Source organism: Octopus bimaculoides, chromosome 8, assembly GCF_046866305.1.
Source record: "Octopus bimaculoides isolate indiv1 chromosome 8, ASM4686630v1, whole genome shotgun sequence".
In the NCBI taxonomy this organism is placed as follows: Eukaryota; Metazoa; Mollusca; class Cephalopoda; order Octopoda; family Octopodidae; genus Octopus; species Octopus bimaculoides.
In genome coordinates, this window is record NC_142935.1 from 96,551,700 (window position 1) to 96,578,543 (window position 26,844).

The 26,844-nt window shown below is 38.7% G+C and overlaps 1 protein-coding gene and 1 long non-coding RNA gene across 3 annotated transcripts; one reads left to right on the forward strand and one right to left on the reverse strand.

The window, feature by feature from the left end:
* The first annotated feature begins 2,454 nt into the window (after positions 1-2,454).
* LOC149134515 (uncharacterized) lies at positions 2,455-4,699 on the forward strand. Its single transcript, XR_016242782.1, has 2 exons — positions 2,455-2,899; positions 3,123-4,699. It is a non-coding gene; the product is annotated as an uncharacterized LOC149134515 (long non-coding RNA).
* Positions 4,700-10,268: 5,569 nt separating this feature from the next.
* On the reverse strand, positions 10,269-26,544 carry LOC106877644 (small ribosomal subunit protein uS9m). 2 transcript variants are annotated; one of them, XM_014926589.3, is made up of 14 exons: positions 25,471-26,544; positions 23,010-23,142; positions 21,677-21,780; positions 20,948-21,010; positions 19,699-19,729; positions 18,627-18,706; positions 17,392-17,477; positions 16,444-16,519; positions 15,819-15,944; positions 15,019-15,061; positions 14,083-14,188; positions 12,701-12,870; positions 11,605-11,683; positions 10,269-10,419 (listed from the first exon to the last, which is right to left on the reverse strand). In XM_014926589.3, exons 1-14 carry the CDS (start codon positions 25,552-25,554, stop codon positions 10,407-10,409), a joined length of 1,194 nt encoding a protein of 397 aa, XP_014782075.1. In that variant the 5' UTR covers positions 25,555-26,544; the 3' UTR covers positions 10,269-10,406. The 2 variants fall into 2 exon arrangements, with proteins under 2 accessions (XP_014782075.1, XP_089212974.1); XM_089356848.1 differs by having other exon boundaries at positions 23,010-23,781; positions 23,848-25,586.
* Positions 26,545-26,844: the final 300 nt, after the last annotated feature.

Genomic DNA, 26,844 nt, shown 5'->3' on the forward strand with positions numbered 1-26,844 from the left:
TATGCTGTACTTTAACCGCATTTTATGTTTTATATCATATTTTGTTTCATTCATTGAACTACTGCCATACTGGAGCACCACTTCGATGGGTTTTGTGAAACAAATCGACCATAGTTTTTAGTTTTTTAATCTGGTACTAATTCTATTTTTCTCTTTTACTGAACGGTCAAGTTATGCGAATGTAGACAAACCTACACTAGTTGTCAAGAGGTGGGGAGATAAACACAAAAACACATAAATATATATATATATATATATATATATATATATATATATATATATATATATATATATATATATTTGTATGTATGTATGTATGCATGTATGTATGTGTGTCTGTGTTTATCCCCCCCCCCAACATCGCCTGACAACCGATGCTGGTGTGTTTACGTCCCCGTAACTTAGCGGTTCGGCAAAAAGAGCCCGATAGATTAAATACTAGGCTTACAAAGAATAAGTCCTGGGTTCGGTGTGTTCGCCTAAAGGCGGTGCTCCAGCATGGCTGCAATGAAATGACTGAAACAAGTAAATGAGTAAAAGAATAAAATACATATACACACACAATATATATACACTCACTCACACACAAACACAAACACACGCACGCACGCACACATGCATGTATGCAATTATCTACCCCTCTATTTTCATACCACTTTATATGATTGAGCAAACCCCCAAAGTGTACTCCCTTCACAAAAGCATCGCCCAGGACGGATTCCCACCTCCTCCCACCCCCACCCCCATCAGCCCCACCCCTCCTAGCTACTGCTATCAAGCAGAATCTCCTAACTTGAATGAAACCAATTTGTGAGCAGAATGTAACCATTTGGGGATGCGATTTTAGTCAAAGGAATTACTTTCACGTTGTTGTTGTTGTTGTTGTTGTTGTTGTTATTTCAGTTTTCAGTTTATTTCAATAATGAAAGACAAATTTTTTTTATTATTATTTAAAAAATAAAAAATAAAAAAAAAAACAAGATTAACCCCCAAAATATTCAGAGAAATAATCGATATATTGACTGAAAAGTCGTTTTAAATATAGAACAGAGCCGTCAGTGTCTGACTCAGTAGTTCTGAAACGAAAGTGAACACAATTGCACAGACGGACGGACATGAGGCATTTTCAAAAACAAACGAGGGAGCCTGTATATGGTTACTCGACATGCTAGAAATAGCAATCAGTTATTCTTTTCTACTCTAGGCACAAGGCCCGAAAGTTTTGGCGATAGGGCCAATCGATTAGATCGACCCCAATACGCAACTGGTACTTAATTTATCGACTCTCAAAGGATGAAAAGCAAAGTCGACTTCGGCGGAATTTGAACTCAGAACATAAAGACAGACGAAATAACGCTAAGCATTTCGTCCGGCGTGCTAACGTTTCTTATTTCTATATTGCCCACAAGGGGCTAAACATAGAGAGGACAAACAAAGGGATTACATCGACCCCAGTGCGTAACTCGTACTTAATTTATCGATCACGAAGGGATGAAAGGTAAAGTCGACCTCGGCAGAATTTGAACTCAGAACCTAGAGGCAGACGAAATACCGCTAAGCATTTCGCCCGGCGCGCTAACGTTCTGCTAGCTGTCGCCTTTGCAGACATACCCTGCTGACTGTCTTCAAAATAAGATGACACAATCTTGTGAGTGGATTTAGTAGACGGAAACTGAAAGAAGCCCGGCGTATATGTGTGTGCCCGTGCGTGCGTGCGTGTATTTGTGTGTTTGTGTTTGTTCTCATACTATCGCTTGACAATTGTTGTTGGTGTGTTTACGTCCCCGTATCTTAGCGGTTCGGCAAAAGAGACCGATAAAATAAGTACTAGGCTTACCAAGAATAAGTCTTGGAGTCGATTTGTTCGACTAAAAGTGGTGCTCCAGCATGGCCGCAGTCAAATGACTGAAACATGTTTTTCCAACTTCCTGTAAACCATTAACTGAAGCTCAATAACCAGATTTCGGTTCAAACACCGGTGCTTATGTTGAAAGTATGAACATCTGTCCTCGTTTATCACGGGTGGTTGGTTCAAACTAAGAGAAATAAAACGCCGTATGAAATAAATCAGTGATAATTCTTCGGATATAAATTAATCTATATGTAGGACGTTTCTCTCTCAGTTCTATTCGCTTCTCTCTAAATTCCTTAAGTATGAACTATCTTCGTTAAGTATGAACAGAAAAACATTTTCCATGAATGCCTTCTGAATTGTTTCACTTCCTCCAATATTTCATTGAATATAATATATTTGCCTAGGTTTATGTTATTTTGATTCCAAGCAAGATATAAATGGTGCCATACAACTCTATCAATGACAAAAATATTTACGGTCTTTGTAATGTATATAAGAAGTAATTATATTCTGTGCAACATCCCTGTTTGTTTTAAATATTAAATTCAACCTGAAGTTGATTTAATTTATTTAGTAGTAATCACCTTCCTCAAAATAACTGTCTCACTCTTCACCTCACTCTGGCTGTTCATTCTATTTATATATACATAAACTGATGGTGAAACCCACTCAGTTTGTGTATGTTTACAAAGAAACTGTCTTAACTAACGTAGCGAAGAATAAACAACGATGGGACAGCAGACGAATTGTATTATATACGCCCGGAATAATGACACCAAAAACAGCTTTTGAAATTTGTTGGTAATCGAAACACTTATACATTTATGAATTCAATTTTATATCTGCACAAACTAATTGCGACAGAGACAATTGCGTTGTTTTCACAAAGAAATTTTCTCTACTAACGTAACGAAGGATAAACGACGATGGAATAATACGAAATTTCATTTTGTACGCCCTGAATGATCACATCGAAAACGGCTTTTTCACTTTATCTCTAACCAGAACCATTCTGCTAACCACATTTATGAAATTTTTCACGAGGTAATAATTTCCTGGGTGTAATTGATCTGTAGGTCTTTTCTTTGTCGTCTGTATTCGCGTCTTTCTAGCTTTCTGAAATCTGAACGATCTATCAAGAGAGAGTAATATTTTTCCATGAATGTCCCCTAAACATCTCACTTTGTATAGTGTTTAATTGTATGCCATATTCTGTGCATCTACTTCATTACTTTTAAATTTAATCTTCCACTTTCTTATCTTGCAGATGACTCAAGACTCATTTAGTATAGACTATCGCCAATCAAACACCTACCTTCAAAGATTACACGTCTTCAAATCACTCGAGCTGTGAAACCTACTTTATATCCACACAAACTAATGGCGATACACAGAGCGTTATATTTACAAAGAATTTGTCTGTATTAACCTAACAAAGAACAAACACAGATGAAATACATTATCTCCCCGCCCGGAATGGTGACACCAAAAACTGCTTTTGCAATTTGTTTCTGTCAAGACTATAACAGGATCTACATTAAGGACATTTTTCACAGAGTACTGTTTCCCCTAGATTAAATTAATCAGTATGCGGATGTTCTTCTCTCAGCTCTTTCTCTCTCTCTCTCTCCCTCTCTCTCTCTTTCTCTCTCTCTCTCTCTCTCTCTCTCTCTCTCTCTATATATATATATATATATATATATATATCTTTCTTTCTTTCTTTCTTTCTTTTCCTGTATTATGAACAATTTATAAAGACAAAAACAAAGTTTTCTTGATTATCTTCAAAATTATCTCACTTCGTAAAATGTTTAATTGAAAGCAACATTCTTGCCACTGTTCGTATCATCTTAGTAAAGGCGCGTGCTTTGGTGATGAAGGTATTTGGCTCACGATCGTTAGGCCGTGAGTTGTGTCCTTAACCAAGACACTTTATTTCACGTTGCTCCAGTACATTTAGTTGGCAAAAATGAGTTGTACCCTGTATTTCAAAGGGCCAGCTCTGTCACACACTGCATCATGCTGAATCTCCCCAAGAACTACGTTAAGAGTACAATTGCCTGTGGAGTGCTCAGACACCTATACGTTAATTTCATGAGCAGGCTGTTCGGTATTTCGGATCGACTAGAACCTTCATCGTCGTAACCGACGAAGGACCAGTTATGTCATCCTGCTGATGATACCAAACAAGAATAAAACAGCGCTATACATAACTGCCAACAACTAAAAATCGTTTACAATTTTTGAAAATATTAAAAAAAAGTATTTCACTGCCTCCAAGGACAGAAAGTCTTCAGATCATTTCGGCTGTGGATTCTAATTTATATCCAAACAAACTGAAAGCAGTAGACAAGGAATTATATTTAGATAGGAATTGTCTCGACTAACGTAACAAAGGATAAACAACTATGGAATACCAGATGAAATACATTATCTACGCCTGGAATGATGACAACAAAAACGGCTTCATCAGTTTCTTTGTAATCAATACTATTATGGTAAATGCATCTCGTAGGTACTATTACGCAAGTACATTTATGAAATTTTTCACGAAGAAGTAATTTCCTGGATGTAATTAAGCTGTATGCAGGACCTCTCTCTCTCTCTCTCTCTCTCTCTCAGTTTTATTCGCTTCACTCTAGATTCCTGAAATATGAACGATCTATAAAGGTAAAAGATCAATTTCCTTGAATTGAATGTCATCTAAACCAGTGCTACTCAAAGTGGTGGCTCGCTGCCTGTACGCGGCTAGTTTCCAGAAAAGAAAGAAACGTTATAAAATGCTTATAAAATGCTTATGTAATATTGTATTATTTATTTATAAAATAAATAGAAGATTAAAAATTTGTCAACTTTTATTATATTCATTATATATATTGTTTCCAGTATAAATCAATATTACTAAGAAATATTACTGGTCCCTGGCACATTGGAAAAAAAACTGCCGGTACGCCACATCAGATAGTTTGAGATGCACTGATCTAAACTATCTTGCTTCGTAAAATATTTAATTGAAGGTAATATATATGTAGCGGTTGTTGTTAAGGTTTTGGTTGCCAGTTTGCAAGATGGAAGAAGAACAGTGATCGAGGTTGTGAAGAAATATTTATTTACCGTTACTTTGTTTATGTTCAAAACCACGACGGGTTGTTATGTATAATTAGTAAATGGAAAAGCATGCGAGATAAAAGGAGTTAATTTCGGCCAGGGTGTGTACACGATCTCATAGTAGAATATAGAGTGAGATATGGTAATGTTACAGAGAATAACGATCATTTCTACTGGAGGTACGAGGCCTCAAATTTGGGGGGGGGGGGGACTAGTCGATTACATCGGTACTTAACTCATCGCGCCCGAAATGATGAAAAGCAAAGTCGACAGACGAAATACTGCTAAGCATTTCGCCCGGCGTGCTAACGTTTCTACCGGCTCACCACCTTGATGATGATGATGATAATAATAATAATAATAATAATAATAATAATAATAATAATAATAATAATAATAATCCTTTCTACTAAAGTCACAAGGCCTGAAATTTGGTGGGAGGGGACTGGTCGATTACATTGACCCCAGTGTTTCACTGGTACCTAATTTATCGACCCCCGAAAGGATGAAAGGCAAAGTCGGCCTATGCGGAATTTGAGCTCAGGACGTAGTGACGGACGAAATACCACTCAGCATTTTCTCCGGCATGCTAACGACTCTGCCAGCTCGCAGCTTGAAGAAGATGATGATGATGATGATGATGATGATGATGATGATGATGATGATGATGATGATGATGCTCTAATGGCTTCACTTCATTCATACCCCCTCGGCATTTCCCACCCAAGATATGCTTACTTGGTTAAGCTGACGAGGAACAGGAATAGTTTTTCTCTTTTTTTTTTATCGAATAAATAGAAAAATAAATAGATTGCGTTTCAGAAGCACCAAGGATGTCCATGGAATCCAGACAAACTGGAAACATTAAACTCCGTTTAAGCAATTCCTTTTAACTTGATTTGTTGCTCAGAAACTTTCCCGTTATTATATTATTATGCAATGTTAAACTTCCATTGATTTGGCAATATTTTTAGAAATATTATAGTTTGATACTAATGAAAAAAATACAATATTTTTTATATTACGTAACTGAAGAAGCACTGTGTCTCCTTCAGATTCAATATTTATCAAATTGTCCGGAAGCACATTGGACCGGCTATTCGTAACTACCGGGACTGCTTTCGCTGAGAATGACGAGTTGAAACGCGTTCGATTTCCTGGGAGAATCAACGATACCAATTCCATTGGAAATATCCATCGGTAACAAGTAATACAGCATTTTTTAAAATCTAGATCCCCCATGCTGTACTGGGAAGGCTTCGAGAGATGCAAGACTTCTAAATGAGTGATAAAGTAGACGAAATTCAGAATTTTTTTTTCCAGACGCGCGAGATCTGAGATGATTCATTAACACGCTGGAGGCCGTCTAACGGTCTACAGCAGTGGTTCCCAAACTTTTTAGAGACGCGACCCACTATTTATGACACCAGTTTATGACGACCCACTTAACTCTACTGGGTAAAAACATTAATGAAAGAAACAAATTTATTTCAGATTACATTTTCGTTGAGGTCTGTGAGAAGGATGATCCTGTTTCTTGCTACGCTCAATAATAGAATTAACATCAGGTTCAATGCGTGATAGTTTCAGCCGTAAAGAATTTGAGAGCTGCAGTTTATTTCGAAATTTGTTTTCAATCCCAACTATTGCTGAAAATCCAGCTTCACAATTATAAGATGACGCGAAAGGGAGAAGTACTTTTAATGGTTCGGTGGAAATGATTGGGTACGGGGTTTGAAGAGACGCCCAGAACTGTACCAATTTTCGGATGTTAAAGGTCATTTTCAAGGAAGGGTCTTTGGATAAATCGATAAGTTCCTCATCAGCTTTTGTTGATATTCCAGTCGTCACGTCAGGTCGAAATATGTAATTTTATAACTTTTTGCGACCCACTAGGATTCCGTTCGTGACCCATCAGTGGGTCGCGACTCATAGTTTGGGAACCACTGGTCTACAGCTCTCGGGATCATCCACTCTTTTTTTTTTTTTTTTCCAGTTATGAAAACCAAACATTGCTCAAAGACAAGCAGCAGTTATTCGAGAGATAGAAACCTTGATAATGTACTCAACCGACCATCTTTAATCAATTAGGATAATGTAACTCGCTTTTCACGGGAAAAGTAAACCACAAGCCCACCCACACTCCCTGAAGTCATGAAGATTATCTCGTTGATATCCAGTGCCAAAATCCTTAATACTGACGTCATTCCTGCTGGTTTATACAAAACAGCTGTGACGTTCGCCCATGCACAGCTGGAGCAAAGAGAAAATTCTCCAGAACTTCAAACATTCCGACATTGCGCAAGAAAAGGAAAACACCAGCTATGCGACAACTCTCCTGCTTATCGCAGACTAAAATCCTGGCCCGGTTCCTGCTCAACTGTCAGCTGGAACACTTACAACAAGATCTCTGTGTTTTCCGTGCCGATCGTGGGGCTGTAAACAGGACGTCTCGTGGAAGATCACAGAGAAGTTTCACTTCCCCAGTAAATTTATTACAAGAGGTTGACGTTTCCATAAGCATGATGGTCAGCGTATTTGAGGCCGAACAAGTATGTGACACCTTCCCAGTAAAAACAAAAAAGGTGCCTATCAAGATAGAATGCCATCGGGGTGCCATGTGACACTCCGTTCATCTGCTTCAAGCACCATATTGATGGCAAGTTTTGCAAGTTGCACAACGCCCACCGTCTTCAGTGAGACTGTTCTCGGGGGCTACCACTTCGCCGACAACCATTTTCTCAAAGAGGATAACGATTAGAAAATACAGAGAAAGATGGACCTGTTGTGAACGACCTGCAACAACTTTGACCCCATAATAGGCATAAAGATGAAGGTCATTCACCTGGAAACCTGTATTCCAAAGCAACTTCTCCATAACGAATTCAGTCTCGGGAACAAAGATTCGAGGACGGCCTAAAATCATCATCATCATCATCGTTTAACGTCCGCTTTCCATGCTAGCATGGGTTGGACGATTTAACTGAGGACTGGTGCAACCGGATGGCTACACCAGGCTCCAATCTAATTTGGCAGAGTTTCTAAAATATCTCTTAAAAACTGCAAAATTGTGATTGACGTCTGGGAGATGCATGCCTCGAACCGACCTCACGGGCGGGACCTGATTCACATTGGTACCAAAGACACTGACATGAAAAGAACTACTACTACTGGTGCTGCTAAGAGAAACATACATTCCTACTACTAGGTGGTGGTGGTGGTGGTGTTTTCGGTCGACTGCATTAAATTCAGTCTGAATAACAAACAAAACAAGAAAATGTTTGTATTGGCACTGAAAATATTGTTGCTAAGAGACAATGACGTCATCGCTGATAACGAAATGTCGAAGTAACTTTGACCTGCTCAGATTATGTTACTGAGGTTATTCATACAAGTAGACGTCAAAAATTATCTGCACTTTCACCAAAGATTCACTAGATTGGCCGCACTGCCTTCAGCACTCGCGGGCTTACTGATGGTACTCCTGTGGTTACGATTGCTCCAGTTTTCCTTTACATGTTACAAAGGAAACATGGTCGCTCCGTGGGTATAACAGAACTGAGATCAGTGATACAATTTCTCTGCTCTGAAGGTATGTCAAGGGCTGAAATTCATCGCAGGCCTTCGGTACAATTTGGGGACAGCGCTCTACCGCCTAGAAGTGTGTATGAGTGAATCAAAGAGTTTCAAAATGGCCGGACAAGCATAAAGCACGAAGAAGGGGCAGGATGACTAACTTCCTCCATTGACGTGAAGATTCGAGACGGTTCTGGCAAACTGGTGAGTGACCGTCAATGAGATGGCACGTTCTCTGCAAATTAGTCATGGTTCTGCATTGGAAATCAGCCACAACAAACTTCGCTTCCGTAAAGAGATGGGTGCCAAGAGCGCTTACCGAAGCACATAAGCGCAATCGTGTGGAAATCTGTCAACGCTTACTCAACCGCAACAAGGATGAAGGCAAAACTTTGTGTTCGAAGAGAATAGTCACAGGTGATGAGGCATGGGTCTATCACTTTGAGTCAGAATCCAAAATGTATAGAGTATGGAAAGGAAACACGGAGTCGCCAGCGAAAAAGAAATTCAAGACTTGACCTTACGCAGAAAAAGTGATGGTAAATGTGTTTCTTTGTGGGGGAGGGAGGTAAAAGGGCCTATACAGGAACATTACCTGGAAAAGGGGTTTACAGTCACCAGTGTAGGTCACAGTAAAATATTGGTCAACAAACTGAAACCAGCAATTTGCACCAAATGCTGGGGGTCTATTGTCAAAGCTAGTGTTATTGTCCAGGTTGACCTGGATGAGATATGAACTCAGAATGTAGAGAGATGGAAACAATGCTGCTAAGCATTTTATCCAAAATGCCAACGATTCCGCCAGCTTCGATCCATTTTGCTTGCTTCTACTTGCGATGGCATTTGCCTGGGGTAGGCTGGGGTTGCTCTGCCCAACAAGTTCATACCTCCCTCGTGAAGGATGACCACATCCAACAGTCAGCTGCAGTTGAGGTTGTAATGGATACCCACTTCTGGTTCCACTGCCAGAAATCAGAGACAAAGCCCATAAAATTTAGTGTTGAAGTTACCATCTAAGGTGTAAGAGATCAATGGAATAAATACCTATCGTAAAAATTAATACTGGGGTGAATGTGTTCAGCTAAACCCTTCAAGGCGGTGCCCCAGCATGGCCACAGTCCAATGACTGAAAGAAGTGTAACATAATAGATATCTTGATTTTAATTTCCTATTATCGTTTTACTGTAGAGGAAGGGGTTATGCCTTGTGACCTTTGCAAACCCTTTTACACAGGGGAACAAGATATTCTTTTCTACTATAGGCACGAGGCCCGAAATTTTTGGGGAGGGGCCAGTAGATTAGATTGACCCCAGTACATAACAGGTAATTAATTCATCAACCCTGAAAAGATGAAAGGCAAAACCGATCTCGGCAGAATCTGATCTCAGAATGTAAAGACAGACGAAATAACACTAAGCATTTCGCTAACGTTTCTTATTTCTTTACTACCCACAAGGGGCTACACACAGAGGGGACAAACAAGGACAGACAAAGGGATTAAGTGGATTACATTGAGCCCCAGTGCGTAACTGGTACTTAATTTATCGATCCTGAAAGGATGAAAGGCAAAGTCGAGCTCGGCGGAATTTGAACTCAGAACATAGTGGCAGACGAAATACCGCTAAGCATTTCGCCCAGCGTGCTAACGTTTCTGCCAGCTCACCGCCTTAGAGACGAACAACATATTAACATTCCTACCAAACAGTTGAAATATGCAGAAGAACATACGTTTTCGTTAAACTTATTTATTTCTATTATATATTAATTTTTTGTTATATAAAACCTTTTATTTTACAGCTACATTCACTCTGAAAGCAATAAAACATGGCTGTTTTACAGCATTGATCCAAATACTTTCATTATTTTTTCAACGCTTTTTCCTAGAAAACAAAGAAAAAAGATACAGTAAATAATTCATATACACATTCATATAACAATGAAGTTAATATATTGTTTTCTACTCTAGGCACAAGGCCCGAAATTCTTGGGGAGGAGGCCAGTCGATTAGATTCACCCCAGTATGCAACCGGTACTTAATTTATCGACCCTGAAAGGATGAAAAGCAAAGTTGAACTCAGCGGAATTTGAACTCAAAGCGTAAAGACATGAAATACTGCTAAGCATTTTGCCCAGTGTGTTAACGATTCTGCCAGCTTGCTGTCTTAATGAAGTCAACATATTGCCACTAGGAAGATGGTGAGTATTGCAGAACTGTTACGGCACCAGGATAAATGTTTGGCAGCATTTCTACCCACTTTATGTTGTGAATTCAAATGCTGCTGGGGCCAACTGTGTCTTCCATCTTTTCAGGGTCAATAAAATAAGGACCCGCTAAGCACTGGGGTCAATGTAATTGACTTAACAGCTCCCTTGAATTTACTGACCTTGTGCTAAAATTTGAACCCAGGATATCACATCATCACTGTTTAACGTCCGTTTTCCATGCTGGCATGGGTCGGAGGGTTTGACTGAAGACTGGCAAACCAGGAGGCTGCACCAGGCTCCAATCTGATCTGGCAGAGTTTCTACAGCTGGATGCCCTTCCTAACGCCAACCACTCCAAGAGTGTAGTGGATGCTTTTTACGTGCCACTGGCACAAGAGCCAATCAGGTGGCATCGACCATGCTCGAATGGTGCTCTATCAATATTAATTGAAGGTTTTGTTTTCTTTTTTTAATTCTTTCTCTTAAGCCCCAGGACTCATAAGATCATTTATCCAGACCCCATGATGTATAAATGACCAAGATCATAACATTGACCACTGAAAGGGACACCTGTCTGTTGCAGTGTTCAAGGCCAGCAATTCTGAAGGGAGGGGACAATTACATCATCCCTGTTCTTGACAGGTCCTTTCTCTTTATCACCCTACAAAGAGATGAAAGACAAAGTTGACCTCAACAGGATTTGAACTCATAATGTAGAGAGCCAAAAGACATGCCATTAACCGCTTTGCCCAACATGCAAATGATTCTGCTACCTTAACTGACCCTTTTACTCACGTCTTACAACAAGCAGGAAGGAACATGGGGGACCTATGTAAAACCAACAGATACACACTACTTACCAAGTACTCTTTTTCCTAGCTTTTGGTTGACCAGGCTTTTTACGTTCTTTGCGGCGCAAATCTCTCATCAAAAGTCCAGCTGCAATATAGAAACAGGAAATTACTTTTCTTCTGGTTCTTTTCTTTCAGCATCAGGGCTAACTTAAGCATTCTTCAATAAGCTACACTTGTCTGTTTAAACCTTTCGTTACCATATTTCTGTTGAGATGCTCTGTGTTTCTTTCAATTACTTTAAATATAACAAAGAAATTAGTAAAATAACTTAGTTATCATTAAGCTAGTGTTAGGAACATAAATTGTGACTAAGGTTAGGTGGAAGATTTTAATTCAAAACTTATGAAAACAAGACATTTGTACTACAGAGCCAGAGACGGTTCAGCCGGGTTGGTATCAAAAGGGTTAAAAAATGGTTTAAATAATGCTACAGTAGACAGAATTATCCCTTATTCCAGTCAGGCAGACATTCAACTAATGTCTGCCTAAGTCATCCTGACATGGTTTAGAGCAGTGGTTCTCAACTGAGGCCTATGTGGCCCTTGATGGGGCTTCATACAAGATTTTGTTGCTAAAATTTATCTGCAATAAACTGGTTGTACTTTTATAATACACAGGATATTTTAACAATTTTTTTACGCAATTCTTAATAATATTTAATTATAAAAATAAGATTTTTTAAAATATCAAATGACTATGAAGGTCCGGTGTGGAGGCGCATGGCTTAGTGGTTAGGGTGTCAGCACCATGATTGTACGTAAGATTGTGGTTTTGATTCCTGGACCAGGTGATGCGTTATGTTCCTGAGCAAAACACTTCATTTCACCTGTGCCTCGGAAGGTAACTTCCCAGGTGCAATCCCACGGTCAGTCATGACCGAAGGGGGTCATTTACAGTTTTAAAAGGAGGACATATTTGATAATGTCATTTTAGGTATATTATGCCTGAAAACAAAGATGGATAATTATGGCTAGAATGCTTATCTACAGGATCAAAACTGACCTAGGGTTACACAATAACAGCTAGATGAATATAGCAGTGCTCCAGCATGGCTAAGTCAAATGACTGAGACAAGTAAAAGAATAAAACCAAAATCCCTTACCCAATCTCATCTTCTCGACTGTTGCACTGTCCATAAAAGAAGCTAAGGCCTTCGATAATGCATATCGAATGGAACCAGCCTGACTGGTGTGGCCACCACCTTCTACAGTAGCTTCCACATCAACTTCTCCAATTTTCTTCACAAATTGAAGTGGATACAGCAATTGTGCTCTAAATAAATAAAATAGTTTTTATAGTCAGATATAAAAGGGTGGATGGAATCTAATGGCGTGTGAATATACATCGACTTTAGTGAAACATTATAACCAAAGTTATTAGAAATAAAAGTGGGATGGGACGATTGGGTGCAGCTGTTTGGACACTGGTGATGTGGCACGGCTGACTGGAGACTGAGCCTGTTCTGAAGATAGTCATTTCTGACACTAGAGGCAAACATGCACACACATACAGATAGAGTGAGAGAATACAATTTATTAATCAAACATCACTGACATAAACACTTTCTTCTCTTCATACACATAAAGAGAAATAAGCTAACACACACACAAACAGTGAGAGGTAGAGAAAGGGAAGTGGAGGGGGGGGGGGAGAAACATTAAAACATCTGATATCAGATTAGTCATTACGGGATCAGCAATGGCAAATAGGTGGTGCCAAACCAGCTGCTTCGAAAACAAACTTGTTTGTCTTGATACGATATAACATATATATATATGGTATAAATTAGAATAAACGGTAAAAGGTTGTCATTACAGTACTTGTAGTTTCGAATGCCAGAACGAAGAGCTACAATAGAGACACAATGGAAAACCGTCAAATAAAAGGGAAGTAACTCTAATAGGTGGAAAAAGAAAAAAAGATAAAAACATTATTAAATATATTAAAAAAACATACACACAACCATATTCTCACAATACATAGACATAAACCTCCATCATTCACGTCTACATACGTACACACTCACACAAATATGTATACGTACATACACACACACACATATGTATATATACACCCTCCCATCACGCATCTACACCCACACATATACAAACATGCATATCCATATAAGTGAAAATTGCACATGTGCACCAGACAGTCTTACACTCATATACATATAATATACATATGTATATGTATATGCATGCACACACTCACACACATATATGTATGTATGTGTGCAAGTGTGTACTTTTGTTGAGACATGACATTGTGTGATAGTCGTAAATGAGTGTCACTGTCACACAAGCAGTGTCGTTCATTTCCAATATGCTGCAAAGGAAGGGTTTGGCCATGGGGAAATATTATCTCTCTTAGAAACAGATGAGGGTTGGCTACAGGAAGGGCGACTGGCTGTAGAAAATCTGCATGGATGGATTAGAATGGAGAAAGGAACAATTTGAGATAATGAAAAAAAAATATTTTTACCTTGATGATTTAGATCTAAAGTAAAGTAAGTCTTGACCATTGATTATAAACTTTCCACTGCCTTGAATCCACAGCGTAAGAGAAGTCAGACATGATTTTCTTTTCCCTGGGAAGAAAATAAAATGACTTTACAAAAATGTGAACTCTATATTTTAACAAAATAATACTCTTTATTGTCATCATCACCATTACAGTTACACATGTTTCACCATGTCGACATGGTTTGGCTAGGTCGGCAATACAACCATTCTATTCATAGGTGTGCTTTGTCACGGCCAATCTGCTGCCACCTAATCGGTACTGCTGAGTTGACACTGTAATTAAACAGTATAATTTTTTTTAAAAACACGAATAAAATACACATCTCCATGTGGGTGAAGAGTCACTCCCTGTTTTTGCTGAAGGTCCTCCACAACTCTGACTGCCTACCATTTCTATATACTCCTCATCCAGGCACTGATGACTGTCAGTCTCAAAAGGGGCCCACGAGTGAGTGATCATCATGATCACCAACATTTTCCCCATGCCTGCATGGATCGGATGGAGCTTACTGAGGCAGATTTTCTAAGGTAGGATGGCCTTCCTGTCACCAACTTTCACTTTCACAGAAGACTAGAAATGAAGGACACTGCTTGTACGATAGTGACGATCATGTACAATTATCACATGAAGTCAAGACAAGAACACATACACACACAAGCTTCCATACAGTTTCCATCCACCCAAAAGGTTTTAGTCGACGTGGGGCTATAGTAGAAGGCATTTGTCCAAGCCAAGGTGTCATGCAGTGGAAGTTGAACCCATAACCATGAGGTTGGAAAGCAAGTTTCTTAACCACACAGCCACGCCTCTATCTATTATGATAAATCATTGGAAATCATTTCAAATACAGACCAGAACTTAAGAAGAAAGAACAAAATGATTGTTGGACATTACCTACGGTTTTTGCATACTGGCGACCATCTTCATCAATAAGAGGCTGAAATAAGAACAAACAGATATATTTCTGAGGAGGACTAAAACAAATATTTTCCATCACTTCAAAAGCTTAATTTATTTATGTTGAGTTAAGTCATAATGACAAGTTCTAAAAGGAATGAAATGGTGCTATACATGTTCACCTATGACTAGGAAGTCATAGGGCATCAAGGGAAGGGGTGGGGGCACCACAGAAATGGTAAATGGTTTACAGCACAAAAGAAATCACTTTAAACTTGCTACTATAATATTCAGGATGCCTTTATCTCTACTCAGTATAGAAGCAGAAGTTTTGCGTAAAATTAATTTTAATATCATCGAACACTTTGTAATTAAAAAAAAAACGAAGGAGAAAACTTTTCAAATATAAAATAAAGTGGAAGCATACAAAAATAAACATTATTCTCCATCTTACTGTGAATTTTGTTTCATTTTGAAAAATAAAAATTTATTTCCTGGGTTTATTATAGTTTACATTTTGAACCATTTATGTATACTTGAGGGCTCCAAAACCTTTTAAGTGCTTAGGGCCTCTGTGGGTCTCAATCCCGCCCAATTTCTCTCTATCAAAGGAACCACAAGCACTACACATGATGGAACATCCATCTACCAAATCCGCTCACAAGGTTTTGGTCAGCCGAGGTAATAGTAGAAGACACTTGCGCAAGGTGCCATGTGTGGGATTGAACTCAGAACCATGTGATTGGGAGGCAAGCTTCTTACATAGATCATAAGTGCAATGTTTAAATGGAACTTACGGTTTCAAGTTGAATTTGTGAAAGCTGGTTTTCATATTTCTTTCTGTATTTTAAAATGAATTCCTCTTCTGTGGCACTAAATTGCTGAGAGACCAGACGTTCCATTAGATTAATGAAGTTGTTATACTGCAATAAGAATAATAATACTCAAGACAATTTCTCTACAAAAAAAGAATAATATGAAGAACAATGAACCTTGTTTGTTTGTACATATAAAGAAAATGAGATGACGAAGGAATAAATGAAATAGTAATTTTATGAACTTCATTAGCTGACAGTTGTTTCTGCTCAAAGATGCAGTGGGGGCCTGAGTAACATCTTATAACTTCATCAGAGCTACATATATATATATATATATTTATATTTATATATATATATTTATATTTATATATACACATATATTTAAGTATATGATGGATTTCTTTCAGTTTCCATTTAGCATATCTAAACAAATACAAGAATATGAAGACCATTAGAATTGAATACCTGAACTAAAAACATTGCAGGGTTGGCATCAGGGTAGGGTACCATCCAGGCAATAGTGTTAGACGAAGCTTTGCCTAACCTATATCACCATGGCAAAAACAGGTACAAAAAATAAAATTAAATTAAAACATATACTTACATCTTCATCAGTGATTTTTTCTAAAACTATTTGCTTCAAACGATCCAAGTCGATCCATTCGCTACTTTTTAAATTTCTAGATGAAAATATGAATTTAAAAAAATAAAATTCAATGTTAGATTTTATTAAAACTTTCAGTGAAAGACTTAACCCTTTCGTTACCAACCTGGCTGAAACCAGCTCTGGCTCTGTAGTACAAATGTCTTGTTTTCATAAGATTTGAATTAAAATCTTCCACCAAACCTTAGTCACAATTTATGTTCCTAACACTAGCTTAATGATAACTAAGTTATTTTACTAAATTCTTTGTTATATTTAAAGTAATTGAAAGAAACCTGACAGTATCTCAACAGAAATACAGTAACGAAGGGGTTAAGCCAATGCTAAACAAGAGAAAAACTCATTTCACATTACAAATTGCTTATTTTGTGTATAAAAACAAATCATTAATTACTAGGAGGAGAGATAAGGTTTTTGGATCATTAGATGAGGTGCTTGGAACAGATGCACAGAGTGGCAGTGACAAAAGAAGCTCACTTTGCAACTAAAATGAAAATAACAGCTTTCTCAAAACATGGAACTTTTCAACACCCACTCACATATATATATATAATGGGTTCTTTCAATTTCTGCCCACCAAATTCTTTCACAAAGCTTTATTTGGCCCAGAGGCTACAGTAGAAGACACCTGCCCAAGATGCCACACACTGGGACTGATTCTAAAACTAAATAGTTGGGAAGCAAGCTTCTGAACCACACAGCTATGTCCATTATTTTTTGTTTTTTTTATGAAAGTGGAAGTCAAACTCCATGAAATTCAAAGTGAGACAGCAAAGAGATATACTTCAATACAGCAGAACATTTAGTAAAAAAAGCAAGCATTTGACTGCATCTACCCATTTCTTCACCAATAACAATCTTTGCAATGGATTTCATAAATTAACTTACATTTCTTTTGGTTTTGTAAATAATGTTGTTTGTGCATATGATTCATCTTCTTTTTTCTTCAAAGCCTCAATTTTCCACACAATGTCCTGAAACGGAATTTTAAAGACTCTAAAGAATTCTCTATTTAAATACATTTCATGCATACAATGTGTTGGTGTGATACTAAATTGGTCAGTACAACCTGATGGTTTTTTTGCGGCCATGCTAGAGCACCACCTTGAAGAAACTTCAGTACTAATTTTTCTTTCGTTAAGCCTGGTAATTATTCTATCAGTCTCTACTGACAAACCACTAAGTTAAAGGGACATAAACACAAGTGGTAGTGGAGGACAAACAGACACAAAGACACCACCCCATGGACAAAGTGGTAAGAAAGGATCTAAAGACGTTGGAACTTACAGAGGGGATAACAAGGGACCAAGACTCATGGCAATTTGCTGTGCTTGAAAAGACACACCAAGCTATATAAAAGTGTGGTTGCCCTTACATACGGGGTCATCTCATGCAACCCTCTCCAGCTGAGCATCCTTAATACAGGCTCAGAGGTGCTGGTGCTACATAAAAGCACTCCCTTAGAGTCTGTAAAGTGGTTGGCATTAGGAAGGGCATCCAGCCAGAGAACCCATGCCAAAACAGATATGGAGCCTGAACAGCCCTTCAGCGGGTCAGCGCCTGTCAAAACGTCTAACCCATGCCAGCATGGAAAATAGATGTCAAATGATGACGATGATGATGATGATATATATATATATATATATACACAACAGGTCTCTTTCAGTTTCTATCTATTGAATCCATTCTCCACTCACAAGGTTTTAGTCAGTCATAGTTTATGATACAAATCACTTGCCCACGGCACCACACAGTGGGACTGAACCCAGAACCATGTGGTTAAGAAGCAGGCTTCTTAGCACACAGCCATACATGTGCCTATGGTGTGTGTGGGCTTTATAGGATAGAAGAGTGAGCTGCAAATTAAAACGAGATACACACACACACACACATATATATATATATATATGCAATGGGCTTCTTTCTATTTCTGCCTATCAGATCCACTCACAAGACTTTGGTTGGCCCAAGGCTATAACAGAAGATACACACCCAAGATGTCACGCAATGGGACTGAACCTGGAACCAAGTGATTGGGAAGCAAACTTTTTAACCACACAACTACGTTTGTGCCTGATATGGAGGATGAAGCCAAAATAACCGAATCTGAATAAAGTACTTACATACATTATATTATAATAGTTGGGCTTTGCTGTATAAAATAACCAGTGGAAAGGGCGTCCATCCATTCCGAACTGAGCACCTGTTGTAAAATAATAAAAACATTGTTTGTTATTCATTATAATAAGTTTTATGTCTGTTTCTTCTATGTTGGACAAGACTTCTCAAGGCTGAATGTTCTTCCAGATGTAAACTGTTGAATGTTGGGCCTCACAGAGTCAATGATGAAAGACCAAGACCTCTGGAGATATGCTGTGATTGAGAAGACCCAGCATGGGTTGGACGTTAAGGCTACACCAGGCTCCAATCTGATCTGGCAAAGTTTCTACAGCTGGATGCCCTTCATAACGCCAACCACTCCAAGCGTGTAGTGGGTGCTTTTTATGTGCCACCAGCATGGAGCCAGTCAGGTGGGCCTGGCAACGATCATGTTCAGACGGTGCTTTTTACGTGCCACCAGCACAGGAACCAGTCAGGCAGACCTGGCATCGACCACATTCAGATGGTGCTTTTTATGTCCACAGGCACGGGAGCCAGTCAGGAATACCAGCCCCCAAACTGACTTCTGATGAAAGGTGTTCCAGCCATGAGCTTCACATCTTTTCTTTGTTAGATGATGATGATGATGATGGCTGTATCTAGAACTGCATGACTGCCATGTCTTTGTGTTTTCTTCTTAAGATGGTAGGGTGATATTTGAGGGATATTTGGCTGGTTCTGACAGATCGAGTAACCATAAAGAAGTATCTTTGTTGGTTCATACCAAAAGTTTCCCTTCAAACTATAAAAAGTTGGCTGGTTTGACAGGAACCGGTGAGCCAGAGGACTGTGCCAAGTTCCACTGCTGTGTTTTGGAAGGGTTTCTACAGCTGGATGCCCTCCTAATGCCAATCACTTTATGGATTGTAATGGATGTTTTTTTTTTTTTACATAGCACCAGCACCAGTGAAGTCACCAAGAAACTCACTAGACAAGAACCCTCAAATAAGGGTTTGTGATATTAAGGGCGATGAGAGATTAGAGTATGAAATATAAAGATGGCAAATAGAAATATTGTAATATCGGAAAACTTACTTTTTTGTGGTGGGAAAATTTCATAAGGATGCTGAAGAATAAAACAAATAACTAATGAGAAAAATTTTAATTTAAACAAGTTTAAAACATCAAAAGGATACACAAAATGTTTATTCTTTTCTGCTCTAGGCACAAGGCCCGAAATTTTTGGGGAAGGGGCTAGTCGAGTAGATCAACCCCAGTACGCAACAGGTGCTTAATTTATTGACCCCGAAAGGATGAAAGGCAAAGTCGACCTCTGTGGAATTAGAACTCAGAACATAAAGACAGACAAAATACTGCTAAGCATTTCGCCTGGCGTGCTAACGTTTCTGCCAGCTCCCCAAGCCTTACACAAAACGTTCCTTGAAGAAGAAACAACTGCCTATCATCACTGCTGTTACTACTTCTGTTTGTCTTTCATCTTTTTCATCAGCATCATCACCACAGCCACTGCTTAAATAGTCATTAAATTTTATAAACAAGGTACAATAATCCCTCGACTATCGCAGGTGTTATGTTCCAAAAACCCCTGCGATAGGTGAAAAATCCACAAAGTAGAAACAGTATTGTACTGTATATATATTATTTTAATTTTCATAATCTGTATATATTTATTTTATTATAAATGGAAAAAAACAACACCACAGAGGAATCAACGTAAGCTTAAATAATAAGCCGCAATATGGTGAGGAATTACTGTATTTCGTTAAAGAAATTTGCTTCATGATCATGTGGATCAAGATTCCATTCCACAACACTGCACCTTCAGTACAAAGTTAAAACCCAAGTGTTCAGAGTGAAATTTGATACAAAGAAACTACATGGAAGTCTATCAATTCACCTGTATCTGAATAATCTAATTCAACACCTGTTTTAACACTCACTTCTATTCAGCAGGTACTTTCAACAAGGTCCACTCTGTTGCAGACACTGGTCCCAGATCTCTGATTTGCAGATAACCCATAACTGATAGTTTTTTTTTTTACTCCCTTCCACCTACTTCAAAACCCTCGAAAGGGGTTATCATATTGCTATTTCTTCCTTCTCTAACAAAGCTATGAAACAAAAAGATGCAGATCAGTGATGTAAGTGAAGAGATTATAAGTAACAAGCTCCACTGCTTGCAGTACTAAACCGAAAATATTTTTAAGGGCTTAGAGGCAGACCATATAGCATCCCCTGCAGTCTTCAGTAAGGACCTGACAACCCAATGAATCACAGGACATATGTATGTTAGTATAGAGACACTCAAAGCAAACTGACTCACCTTCATCAATGGCCTGGCTCTTTTAGCATATAAACCAGATGGTAGCAGATATTCAATAGCTTTCTGGGAAAATGATACAAAGAAACAAAAGCATTTTAGTAAACTATTTCAAACCATAATTCATCACTCGTATTACTCATAACAATATTAAATAAGCCTTTCTAGTTTTAGCACAAGGCCAGCAATTTTGAGGGAGGGTGAAGTTGATTACATCAACCCCCAGTGCTCCACTGGGGTACTTCTTTAAATGACTCCAAAAGAATGAAAGACAAAATTAACCTTGGTGGAGTATGAACTCAGAGCATAAATGGTCAGAAGAAATGCTGTTAAGCATTATGTCTGGTTTGGTAACAGTTCTGCCAACTTGCCACCATAACAAAATTAATGCCAACCACTCTGAGAGTGTAGTGGGTGCTTTTACGCGCCACTGGCACAAGGGCCAGTCAGGCAGTTCTGGCAGCGATGATGCTCAAAAGGTGTTTTTTATGTGCTACCTGCATGGGAGCCAGTCCGGCAGCACTGGCAACAACCAAACTCGAATGTTGTTTTTCATGTGCCACCGGCATATGTGCTGGTAAGGCTACACTGGCAACAATCACACTCGAATGGTGCTTATTACATGCCACCAGCACGGGAGCCAATCTGTGGCCCTGGCAATTGATTATCTAAATCTGAATTCCAGAAGACTACTTTTTCAAACTGTCAATAATAAAAGAGAAAACCTCTTACATCTATGTCTTCTTGCGTGAAAGTCTCGGCATCTTTTCCCATTATATTGGCCAAATGTCTTTTACCAATTTCATACTGTGCAATTTCTTCTTTCATTTGTGCATCTGTCAAGAAAGAAAATTTGATGGATATTATTCATCTTAAAATGTGAGGTTAGAATGTCATAGCAAAGAATCACAAGACAAATCAAGCCAGGCTAACCAGCAGGAGACCTAGGGGTAGACCAAGAAAGAGATGGGTGGAAAATGGTCATGCTTAGGAATCCAGCAGGAAAATGTACTGGTGGTCGGTTCCAAGAGAAACTCTATAGAGGTGTTTGAGGACTCTAATCCCATAATCCTCCCAGGGACAGTGAGTGGAACAAGTGGATGGATGGAGGGGTAATTACTTTGTAGTTGCAGTTCCATTATTTGAGGAAAATGGTGTATAGAATTGGTAAAAAAGTTTCCTGTACACGGTATGTAAGTTCCAATAGTAGTTCATGGTTAGTCATTTCAAAGTATGGGGCCGTGGATTCTGTGTTGCTCATTCGAAAGGGTTTTTTAGCAAAAGATTGCAAATAGGTAATTCATGTAACTGTATGGTAAGTTTGCTTCCAAACCACATGATTCCAGGTTCAGTCCTACTATATGGCACCTTGGGCAAGTTTCTTCTACTACAGGCACAGGAGTGGTTGTGTGGTAAGAAGCTTGCTTCCCAACCACATGGTTCCAGGTTCAGTCCCACTGCATGACACACCTTGGACAAGGCCAATCAAAGCCTTGTGAGTGTATTTGGTAGCCTTGTGAGTGTATTTGCCCAAGGTGCTACACTAAGATTGAACCTGACACCATATAGTAAAGAAGCAAGCTTCTTTACCACACAGCCATGCTTTCATGAACCCCAAGATTAATGGAAGTGTAGTTAACTCTGACAGGATTTGAACTCAAAATAAAATACTTGAGTGTATTTTATCCAACACTCTACCATCTGCGTCAGCCATCACCACTCCACACACGCACTTTATTCCCTGCTTGACGCAATCAAAAACTTGTAATGATTCAATTATTGGGTTGGTGCATAATTATTGCGGCTTTTTATCAACAAATTTTATTCAACAAAAACAAAAACAATATTTAACAAAAACATCTTTAAATGATTATTCTGACCATCTGCCAAGCAAATGGGAAGCAGTAATTGAGGTAGATGGTGACTATGCTCCGGAACAATCATTTAAAGATGTTTTTATTGCATGTTGTTATTGTTTTTGTAGAATAAAATCTGTTGGAAAAAGCCACAATAATTATGCACCGACCCAATAGTATTTCAGGTATAAAGAGAAAGTGAGAGATACCATGTGCTTTTGCTCGTTCGATATAGGCAAGCATGGCTCGACTAATTTTCTCTGCTTTTTTTATGGGTCTCCTCTGTCTATGCTCTGAAAGCTTTACCAAAGATGAGGTCGTTTCAGGAGATATAAACCGCAACTGAAAATATAAAGAACAAAAGAAAGCATAAAAAGAAATAAGAATTAGAAGTGACACTACCTTACATCTCATTAACCATCACCATCATTAGTATGTGTTATGGTAATAATTTACTAATTATAATCATTATGTAATCATCATTTCATACACCCATTACACTCTGAGTGGTTGGCATTAGGAAGGGCAACCAGCCATAGAAACAATGTCAAATCAGACTGGAGTCTGGTGCAGCCTTTCAGCTTACCAGCCCTGGTCAAAGTGTCCAACCCATACCAGCATGGACAATGATGATGATGATGATGATGATGACAATGGAACAAATTTGTAGAAGAGATGTAATCAATTGTATTAGAGATCATTGATACATTTTATCGACACCAGGAGGTTGACCTTGTGGGGATTTGAACCTAGAATTTGGAACGATAAAATTAACTACACTAAGAAATTTACTCTGATGCACAACTGCTTTTGGTAATCATCATCATCATTTAACATCCGTTTTCCATGCTGGCATGGGTTGGTCGATTTCACTGGGGACTGGCAAGCCAGGAGGCTGCACCAGGCTCCAATCTGATCTGGCAGTGTTCCTACAGTTGGATGCCCTTCGTAACGCCAACCACTCCGAGAGTATAGTGGGTGCTTTTACATGCCACCAGCACAGGAGCCAGTCAGGCAGCACTGGCATCGGCCAGATTCGGATGGTACTTTTTACATGCCACCAGCACAGGAGCCAGTCAGGCAGCACACTGCCAGTGCCATCTGACTGGCTCCTAGGCCAGTGGCACATAAAAAGCACCTACTACACTCTTGGAGTGGTTGGCATTACGAAATTATTATTCCTAAGCTGGCAGAGTTGTTACCATGTTGGGCGAAATGCTTGTCAGTATTTCTTCCATCTTCAGGATCTGAGTTCAAATTCTGCCAAGGTCAATTGTGCCTTTCATTTTTGGGGGATCAATAAAATAAGTACCAGTTGAGCACAGCAGAGGTGGGGGGGGGGTCGATGTAATCGACTTACCCCTCCCATGAAATTGCTGGCCTTGTGCCAAAATTTGAAATTATTATTATTATTATTATTATTCTCATAAAAGCAGTGAATGGCAGTAAGATGACAGAATCGTCAGCTTGCTGGACTAAATGCTTAGCAACATCTCCTCCATCTTCACAGTCTCAGTTCAAATTCTGCCGAGGTCGACTTTACCTTTCAACCTTTCAGGGATCGATGTAATCAGCTAGTCCCCTCCCCCTTGCACCTGTACTAGAAAGGATTATTATAAAAGCAATGAGTTGGCAGAACTGTTAGCATACTGGGAAAAATGCTTAGCAGCATTTTGTCTGTCTTTACGATCTGAGTTCAAATTCGACCAAGGTCAACTTTGCCTTTCATCCTTTCGGGATCGATAAAATAAGTACCAGTTACACACTAGGGTCGATTTAATCAACTTAGCCCCTCCCCAAAACCTGTTGGTTTAATACCAAAATTTGAAACCATTATATCTTAACCACACGGCTATACCTGGGCCTCAAAACGGAATATATAGAATTGCGAGGGTTCGAGAGAATGCTTATTAATTACCAAACGATCCGTCAGCAATGTATGTTCAATACTTTCATCATTTGACCTAATCGTCCCTCTTATCAGCGATTCTGTATTAGCCTAGACAGGGATAATCCAAGCAAAACTGATTGGCTTCGGTGATGTTTCAATGATCCATTAGAGAAGACATGGGCAATCTTTTTAGAGAAGCGAGTCGCACAACTAAGAAAAATTCAAGGTAATATTTCGTTAACTGTGCCAGTCAGAAAATCACGCGGACCGCAGGTAGCCCATTAGCGTTTAAAGGAAACTGAACTCTATATTAAAGACAATAGAACATTATACGATTTAACAACAACTTCTATTTAGAGACATATAAATAAATTCATTTTGTAATCATACTAATTATTCTTCGATATTTGTTCGATCTTTTTTTACACGATCATTCAAAGGAATTAACTTTCATTAAGATAAATAAAAGAATCTTGTTTAACCTTCTGGATTGGGACAGAGGGGAGAGATAATGAATCTTCGTATATTTACAGACATGCAGCTTGGATTTATAGATGTGAATGTGTGACGTTCATACATTTTTCAGTGCCATCAACGGCCTAATTAATGCTAATGATATTACTACAAAGGGGCATCGAAACAAAGTCACCTAATTATGATCTCTGAGGCCTTAGTGGGGAACTTAACTTCCCCCACACACACGTCGCTAAAACTGTAAATAGCATCACTGTCATAAATTGATTCGGAATCATAAAGTAAAAAGCATTAATGAAATATACCTTTACAGAATGTAGGGTCCATCGTTGATTGCTGGGTGTGAAGACACGGCCACATAAAATATTTACACCACAAATCAACCTCATGGTTGTTAGCAAGCATTTCACAAACGGTGTTTGCTAAAGAACAGTCCCTTGTAATAAAACTTCTGATTAAATATAAGCGTACGGAAGGCGGTGAGCTGGCAGAAACGTTAGCACGCCGGGCGAAATGCTTAGCGGTATTTCGTCTAGTGTTACGTTCTGAGTTCAAACTCCGCCGAGGTCGACTTTGCTTACATCCTTTCGGGGTCGATTAAATAAGTACCAGTTACGTACTGGGGTCGATGTAATCGACTGAAACCCTTTGTCTGTCCTTGTTTGTCCCCTCTGTGTGTAGCCCCTGGTGGGCAATAAAGAAAAAAAATATAAGCGTATGTCCTGAAAATTTGTGCGAGGAGGGGTTGGTCTCGTGCATCGAACACAGTGCTCAACTAGTATTTTATGGATCTTGCTAATTTTTTTTCCAACGAATTTCAAATTCTCACCTAATTATTATATTTTTTTTTTAATGTTGTTTTTGAATGCTAATGACGAAAATCAGACACATTTTTTCTAGAACTTAATAATAAAGAAATTGCATCAGCGTAGAAAGTTTGAAAAAAGTAAAAGCTGGTGAAAATTTGAAATACTTTAAAATTGTTGCAAGAATTTTAACAAGATTTGTACTCATTTTATCGATCCTGAAGCATTTTGTCCACTAACGAGTTTAATCGATGTTATTTTTGTTGAGTGAGTTCTGCTCAAGATCTATAGTAACTGATCGAATGTCTGTTTATGACCCTCAAATACACGAACCCTCATATTCCTTGCCATGCCGATCAACACGTCTTTATTCTTTTCTTCGTTTTTTCTGGAATAGTATATCTCAGACTACATAACCCAATGAGCCCTTTTTTTAAGACGGTAGGGGGAAATTTAACTGCTATTTCTAGCAAGTCAATCAACCTCCTAAATGTTTCCTTCTAGATCTGCATGGTTGTATTTAATTCTCTACAGTTCCACCAAAGTCAGCCTATTTTTTTTATTTTCAAAACTTCATTTTATGTAGTTTATTGGAATTATCTCCCTTACATGGTTTCCCCCCCCCCAACTTTGTGAAAATTTAACCCCTCCCCCACCTTCGAAGGATTCTGTCTACAATTTTATGGACAAGTTCATTTAATCTCGGTTTTTGTCAACTCACTATATTAAATACGTGAGATCCTAGTGTAAAACAGAATTGACTTTCACAATATATTCGTCTCTTTTAACAGAAGGGTAAGAGTTACTGTGAAGGGCATTTGACTACTATTACTAGCAGGTCAATGACACCGATTTCGATACTGTTGTTGTTGC

Coding starts and splice junctions, on each gene's coding strand:
- LOC106877644 (XM_014926589.3), bottom strand. CDS start 25,554: ATGAGGTTGATTTGTGGTGTAAATATTTTATGTGGCCGTGTCTTCACA. Junction 21,011..21,676: donor TCACGCAAGAAGACATAGAT/GTAAGAGGTTTT, acceptor TCATTTTCCCAG/AAAGCTATTGAATATCTGCT. Junction 14,189..15,018: donor CCAGTATGCAAAAACCGTAG/GTAATGTCCAAC, acceptor TTTTCTTCCCAG/GGAAAAGAAAATCATGTCTG.